Genomic DNA, 7,919 nt, shown 5'->3' on the forward strand with positions numbered 1-7,919 from the left:
TGTCCGAATTTTATCCGGCATTGGGTCGGCAGTACGGCAGTGGGAACGCCCCCTACTCTTATTCCCGCTTATTCCTGAGTATGCGCATGGCATGTAGTAATGACAAACGGCACCCCGCGCTTGCAGCAGCGTACAGGCAAAACAATAACGGACTTTTATGTGTATAATTAGCAAGTTTTTGCCTGATAGTGGATTTAAAGTAGTGCGGTTAACAAAATTAATATGGGTAAGTATAATTTGCTCATCTTTAATAGTGTAGGTGATAGGTTAAATTCCTAACCCCATAACTAAGGGCGCACGAGCGGTTTGTGCCGCGCGGCAGAGTACTCTGTCTCTCTCTCTCTCTCTCTCTCTCTCTCTCTCTCTCTCTCTCTCTCTCTCTCTCTCTCTCTCTCTCTCTCTCCCTCTCTCTCTCTCTCTCTCTCGGGAAAGAGACGTCGCGTGAGATAGAGAGAGAAAGAGCACTCTGCCGCGCGGCACAAACCGCTCGTGTGCCAGCGCTCTATCACCGCTAAGCCTCTTTTTTTCAATTTTGATTTTATATTTCAGAGAATGCATGTCCGACAACCAAAACTTTACCATCCGGTGAACCTTCGGAAAAAATCACATTTGAGTCTTTGATTGAAAACAAATTTCCGAACCTTCCAAATAATATATTAATGTTAATAAATTACTGTGGATGGAACTCTTTATCTCAGTTCCAAAACATCACCGATGCAGATATTAACCAAATGGAAAAATTTGCTCAGGAAGAATTATGGCAGCTCCTTTCAAAAGAGGAAACTGAAACTTTTTACGGCATTTTCTTCAAAAAACTTATGCTGTTTAAAATTCTTAACGGGCACAGAAACTTATTGATTAGCATAAAAAATGCATGTGTGGAATTGTATGGTGGAGAACGTTTAAAATTAAGTGGGCAAACCTGCCGCGGTAAATGTAGAAGTAAAGACAGAAATGAAACTAACAAACCTTACAAACTAAAACAAACCTCTTCGCGTCTTCCTAATTTGTCAAATCCAGTATCTCGCTCTCAAGCGAAAAATAATAATGCAGCTATAACTGAGGATGAAACTCATATACTAAACATAAGTCGTAATTATATCAAAGCTTTTTGTAATAAAAAATTAAAGGAACAGGAAGCTGCCCAAATTTTGAACAAAATTAATAAATTGAAAGTTGACGTAATTTTTGAAAATCCTGAAGAAGATCCCCTGTTTGCCCACATAACTTGTATTATTTGCGAGCAAAAAATTAAAGTCAGCGTGGCTATTGGAAAGTATGGACGGAAATGGATTTGTTCAAATTTCAATTCTCATTTTAAAACCCATTTTGAAGGGGAACTAAATGGATCGGATAAATTAAAACAAAAGCCCACACAAAAATCCCTGAAAACTGTCTCAATTCTAGAATTTGTAAATGTCAAAAATCCAAAGAAAAATGTTACCAGTGCCGATACAATAGATCTGGATGACGTATCTACAATAAGTGGCCTTCTAACTAGTCAGTCTACTTTGGAAACTAACGCTGATCTGGAGTCCAGCCTCCAAGATCATGTTACGGAGCGAGAAAATGCTGTCGTTTATCGTTCTGTAGGTGGAAGTCCCTCTATTGCAGAATTCAATAGTGATTCTGACCCCAATTTAAACAGCACTAGAGCGTCAGATTCTAACGACTTAATAACTCAGGATTTTTTTGAGAACGGTAGAACTTTCCATGAGGCGGAAAATTCTGCCGTTTCCTTAAAGCCTCGTAACGTTATTTTTACTGACACTCCTAAAAAATCAAAGTGGCAAGATGAGAAATATTCCCGTCGACAAAGAAACTGTAGAAGACTAGAATGGCTTTCAAAAGATCAAGCAAAAATTACATCTTTCTTTGAAATAAAGGAACATATGCAACAAATACTTGCAGAAAACACTGAAATTGGAAGCACAATTATAAAGTCATGTAAAGATAATTCTAATATGGAAAATATAAATATGAGTAACTTTTTGACAGTTCTTATGACTTCTGCGCAAAATAACAGCAGTTGTTCTTCGAATCACAATAGGTTCACTGATGAGTTGATAAAGTTTTCTTTGTACTTATTCATAATTGGAGGTAAACTTACTTATGAGACTTTAGAAAGCAATTTGAAGAATGTTCTTCCATCTCTTTCAACTTTAAAGAGAACTTTAAATGAAAATGTAACTGTGCAAGAGGGCGTTCTTTATATGGCTAATTTAAAAATGTATCTGAATGCAAGGAAACTTCCATTAAAAGTATTTATTAGCGAAGATCAAACTGCAGTGTTGAAGAGAATTCAGTACGATCCAAAGTCAAACAAACTTGTTGGATTTGTGCTTGACAAAAATGACGAAACCGGCTTTCCTTTAACTGAAAAATTTATTGTGAATTCAGCCTGGGATATACAGGAAGCGTTTCAAACAGGCATTTTATCCAATAATGCTTACGTTTTTATGGCGCAACCTCTAGAAGAGAAAGTGCCAGCTTTTTGTCTTTGCATATTTGGGAGTGACAATAAATTTACCTACAAAGAAGTAGTACACAGCAGAGTTACGAAGAATTAATTACTTTTTTAATTAATTTCCGTCTTTAGTTGACAATTGATATCAAACAATGTAATTAAAAACTATTTAATTAAAATTGAATTAAGCGGAATTAATCGAAAGCCGTTTAATTGACGATTGATATGAGCGAATTCAATCGAAGATATTCAATTAACGATTAATTTAAGCAGAATTAATCGAAGATCGTTCGATTGACGATTGATTTAAGCGGAGTTAATCGAAAGTCGTTTAATTGACGATTGATATGAGCGAATTCAATCGAAGATATTCAATTAACGATTAATTTAAGCAGAATTAATCGAAGATCGTTCGATTGACGATTGATTTAAGCGGAGTTAATCGAAAGTCGTTTAATTGACGATTGATATGAGCGAATTCAATCGAAGATCATTCAATTAACGATTAATTTAAGCAGAATTAATCAAAAATCGTTCGATTGACGATTGATTTAAGTGGAGTTAATCCAAAGCCGTTTAATTGACGATTAATGTGAGCGCATTTAATTGAAAAGATTTTAATTAACAACTGATTTGTGTGAATTTAAGAATATTTTTCTCCATTGGTTCTGGCAACTCTCTCACATGTAATGTAACAACCATTTTAAAAACTCGTGCGTTATGGCCTTTTATAAACTTTAAACTATCATGTTACTGTAAAACCATTTCTCAATTTTCTATAATTTTGTGCTTAAAATAATAACATAAAATAATAACATAAATTATAAATTATGTTTATGTGATTTTTAGGTTGCACTTTTGAGATTATTATAAGAAATTTTAGTTAAATATCTCATTATATTTTTTAAAAGCGGATTACATCGCTCTATTTTCTAAATTTTAAAACAAAAATATAAATAATTTAATGAAAATAAAGTGACGGCAATTTATTTGCTCTAATAAAAAGAAAAGGCTTATTAGTACCATTATATGATTGAATGGTGACGATTTCTTGTTATAGGTAATAACAAAAAAGAATATTTTTTACATTACATTATAAAGAATATGAGCATTATAATTATTGTATAAATATAATTATAATTTTTATACTACAAATCACATAAACATCACATAAACATAATTTATAATTTATGTTATTATTTTTAGCACAAAATTATAGACTCACATTAATCGTCAATTAAACGGCTTTAAATTAACTCCACTTAAATCAATCGTCAATCGAACGATTTTCGATTAATTCTGCTTAAATTAATCGTTAATTGAATGATCTTCGATTGAATTCGCTCATATCAATCGTCAATTAAACGACTTTCGATTAACTCCGCTTAAATCAATCGTCAATCGAACGATCTTCGATTAATTCTGTTTAAATTAATCGTTAATTGAATGATCTTCGATTGAATTCGCTCATATCAATCGTCAATTAAACGACTTTCGATTAACTCCGCTTAAATCAATCGTCAATCGAACGATCTTCGATTAATTCTGTTTAAATTAATCGTTAATTGAATGATCTTCGATTGAATTCGCTCATATCAATCGTCAATTAAACGACTTTCGATTAACTCCGCTTAATTCAATTTTAATTAAATAGTTTTTAATTATATTTATTTAAAATATTTATTAATTAAGTTGATTGAATTATATTTGTTTAAATTAATTATTTAATTAAAAAATTGTAATTGATTATAATTCAAACCCTGGTACACAGATGGAATTTCCTGATACAAGAGGCTGCAAAACTTGGAATTGTTGTAGAGGGTTTTTCCTCTGATGGCGATACCCGTTGCTTGAAAGGAATGAAAATATTTAGTAATTTTCCAGATCAAAATGCATCCAATGAGCTTTCTCCATATTTCCAGGTAAGTAACTTATTTTTCTTTATGTATTGGCAATTGAATAATACCGTTTTCAATTTTTTAGATGCCTTTTAACACCGATAAGGCGACAGTAATTCAAGACACAGTACATATCCTCACAAAAATGAAGACAAGGCTTTTAAAACCAGGATTAACTATGAAGCTGGGATGTGAAAATATTTCTTCAGAACATTTAGAGGAAATGGTTGACAAATATCATAAAGACACCCATTTATTATGTAAATCGGATTTGAATTGTAAGTACTGATTGGTTAGTTACGATAATATTTCATAGTGTACCAAATACATATTTCTAATCCTACTAATCAATTATTATATTCTACGATGAGGACCTCAATTATCCATAATTGAGATCCTCATTGTAGAATATAATAATTGATTAGTAGGATTTGGCATAGTTGTAGACATTCGTTTTCTGATTACTTTTTATTAAATTATAGCTCAAGATAAAATGAACTTCGATGCCGCAAAAAAAATATCTTCTGATAAAGTGAGAAACACTTTAAAGCAGATACCTGGTAGCAAATGCACTATTCAATACCTGACCCTAATGAATAAAATTGAAGAAGCCTTCCTAAACAAATCATTAACTTGTTCGGATCGAGTTTATAATATGTGGTATACAATATTTTTTTTGAGGGCCTGGAGACATTGGCTCTACATAAATAAGATTGTTCTCAAGAACTTTATAACTTCAAATACGTATACATGTATAGAGCTTAATGGTCATGGACTTATTTTACTACTAATCAAACTAAAGGATAACCCAGAACAGTTTTTACCCTGGTTCTTCTCAAGCCAAACTTGTGAACGAATATTTCGTCAAACAAGGTCAATGACGAGCACTTACTCGACAATTGTAAATTTTTCTATACTAGACCTTTTGCGAAGGCTGTCCAGAATTCAGATGATAAACGAAATCGTCACTGACTTAGGTATGTCTTTTATATACTACAATATAATTCAATTTTATTACTCTATTATTATTTTATTACTTTTCCTATTACTTTATAACTCATTTTAGGAGATTCATTTATCTTTCCGAGGGAAAAGTGCTCGTCAAAATTGGGAAATACAGCAGAAAAAGATCGTGGAAAATTAACACTTAGTGAAATCAAAGATATTCTTTTCCGCGCTAAAGCTGACGCACTAACTGATTGTCTTGCGTTAGGAATAAATGCTACAGAAGAAGCTTTTTATACGATACATATAAAACCAGACTCTGCTGATTATTTTGATCAGGAAGACAACCTGAGTGAATCTGACAGCGACGAGCATAGTATATCACCAAATGAAAATTCAGAGTATATTTCAGAAACAGACCTCAATGATATTACTGAATCTAAAACTATTTTTCAAAACATGGATCATCTGGATCTGAAAGATTTTAGTCAAACTCTAATTAATAATAAATTAGTTTTAAAAATAAAACTGAAGACTGGCAAAACTATGACTATAAAAAAATCAACCCTTTGCTGGTTTTTTACCGAAAACAAAAGTCGTTTGTCTGCCGACCGGCTAGAGAGAGTAAAGGGAATGGGCTCTCAAAAAACCCTTCCAAAAACAAAACGTTTAAAAAGTCAAAAGAGAATAAAGAAATCTATAAAACCAAAGAATAAAAAAAGTAAATTGGAAGAGAAGCAAGTTGAAGAAAGTGAGACGGAAACTGAAGATGACTACATTTCAGAATTTGAAAGCAACGGCAGTGAACATGTGGCAGAACACAGTAGCTCTGATTCGGAGGCCCCAAAGAAGCAACAAATAGCCATTGTTGAAGAAAAATACTACGCGGTATACTATGATGATCAGTGGTACATAGGAAGAATAATAAAAATCGAAGAGACAACGTGTCAGATAAAATTTTTGTACCGAAATTTGGACAGTTTTAACTGGCCCAAACAAGAAGACGTGCAACATGTCAAAAAATGTTATATTTTTTATGGACCTATTTCGCTTTTAGGTTTAAGTCCATTCAACCTTAAAAGATACGACTTGTGTGCAATTGAAAAAAAGTACAAAATGTTTAAAAAAGATAAGTAATTAACAAGAATGTAAAGTTTATTTTTATTATTTTTATTATTATTTTTAGTGTTCTATTGTTTATAGTTATAATATGCATAAGGCATCACATAATAATGTGCAGTTACATTTAAATGTAAAGAATGTTTAAAGTTCTACTGTACTTACAATTAATGTTCTACTGTTCAAAGTTAGGTATACCTATGCATAAGACATCACATAATAATGTGCAATTACATTAAAATGTATAGATACAGTTCGTAAATAAAATTTTTTGGAGTTTTTTGTACAAATGTGTAGAATACTTTGAGAAAGTTTTAGGATTCTTGTGTAGGCATTGGCGTATGATAATGGGCAGTACGCGGCAGTGTTCATAATTGCATGGCATTGCCTTGATTTTAATATAGGATTGACGGCATTATAGGTATTGACTAAGCATTGTCGGCAGTGTACGAAAATGTCGGCAGTGTTTTACAACAATGCCAAAAATCAGCATTGGTGTACAAAATTTTGGGTTGTGAATTCCCCCCCACGCGTAGACTAAACAATCGATTATCTCGTAGACTAAACAATCAAACCTGTCCAAACATGTTCGTCGTAAACAACATATTTCTAGAAAAAGGGGGGGTGTTATCGATTATCTCGTAGACTAAACAATCGAACCTGTCGGGACACGTAAACAACATATTTCTAGGAAAAGGGGGGCGGTTATCGCGTAGACTAAACGATCTATCTACGCAGTACGTGAAAGACAAAGGAAAAAATAACGTCATCGGGACGATGATCGACCCGATAACGAATCGAACCTGTTGGAACATGTTCGTCGTAAACAACATTTGATAAAAGTTAGGTAGGGATGGACATGCACGCAAAAGAAAAATACATCGTTCGTTTTAGGGTGTAAAAAAGCCTGTTTATTGAACTCTTCTTTTTACATAATATACCTCACGTACTAAAAAAACTAAAGCTGCGAGCTCACAATCGATGAGCTGATTCGTATTAAACGCATCGCTAGCGTATATTGCATTCGACGCTTCCCTGGGATTTTTCACGGTGGACGCGATATCGGAGAACTGCGCAAATTCTGCATCGACCGCCGCAAGGCATTCTGACCAAACGATCGAATCTCACTTCGATGCACCGATCGAGATCGAACATACGATGCAGCGTCGATTCGGTCATCATCAAGAGTACGTTTACAGATTCGAAACGTATGAGTTTAACGTTTTTAACCGTACAAACTCTCACGGTTAGCGGTCCAACGTTTATAAAACTATGGACATCTTTGTAGTCGTTGCAAAAGAAATTCTGAATATTTTGTCGTTGCTCGTAGAGTGCCTTCCACGTTTCGAGAGACAACAGCAGTTCCTTTCCTCGATGATCTCCAACGACGATCTCCACGTAGCTCGGTGGGCCCACGTTGATACCAATTTCGAGGAATTTGTATCCCGTAGCTGTCAGAGCGTATCGTCTGCCGAGTATACGAACCGCGC

The 7,919-nt window shown here is 33.8% G+C and overlaps 2 protein-coding genes across 2 annotated transcripts; both read left to right on the plus strand.

Moving 5' to 3' along the window:
• Window positions 1-566: 566 nt before the first annotated feature.
• Window positions 567-2,847, plus strand: LOC139813403 (uncharacterized). The gene has a single exon (XM_071778901.1). The coding sequence runs from the start codon at window positions 660-662 to the stop codon at window positions 2,568-2,570; it is 1,911 nt and encodes a 636-aa protein (XP_071635002.1). The 5' UTR covers window positions 567-659; the 3' UTR covers window positions 2,571-2,847.
• Window positions 2,848-3,613: 766 nt separating this feature from the next.
• Window positions 3,614-6,786, plus strand: LOC139813404 (uncharacterized). Its single transcript, XM_071778902.1, has 4 exons — window positions 3,614-4,389; window positions 4,451-4,643; window positions 4,848-5,342; window positions 5,432-6,786. The coding sequence occupies exons 1-4, from the start codon at window positions 4,327-4,329 to the stop codon at window positions 6,445-6,447; spliced, it is 1,767 nt and encodes a 588-aa protein (XP_071635003.1). The 5' UTR covers window positions 3,614-4,326; the 3' UTR covers window positions 6,448-6,786.
• Window positions 6,787-7,919: the final 1,133 nt, after the last annotated feature.

The sequence above is a fragment of the Temnothorax longispinosus genome, chromosome 5 (assembly GCF_030848805.1).
Source record: "Temnothorax longispinosus isolate EJ_2023e chromosome 5, Tlon_JGU_v1, whole genome shotgun sequence".
NCBI lineage: Eukaryota > Metazoa > Arthropoda > Insecta > Hymenoptera > Formicidae > Temnothorax > Temnothorax longispinosus.

What these genes read in the sequence shown, in the direction of transcription:
- LOC139813403 (XM_071778901.1), top strand. Translation starts at nt 660, where the DNA reads ATGTTAATAAATTACTGTGGATGGAACTCTTTATCTCAGTTCCAAAAC.
- LOC139813404 (XM_071778902.1), top strand. Translation starts at nt 4,327, where the DNA reads ATGAAAATATTTAGTAATTTTCCAGATCAAAATGCATCCAATGAGCTT. An exon ending in AGCTTTCTCCATATTTCCAG is followed by an intron (nt 4,390 to 4,450) that starts GTAAGTAACTTA and finishes TCAATTTTTTAG; the next exon opens with ATGCCTTTTAACACCGATAA. An exon ending in ATGTAAATCGGATTTGAATT is followed by an intron (nt 4,644 to 4,847) that starts GTAAGTACTGAT and finishes ATTAAATTATAG; the next exon opens with CTCAAGATAAAATGAACTTC.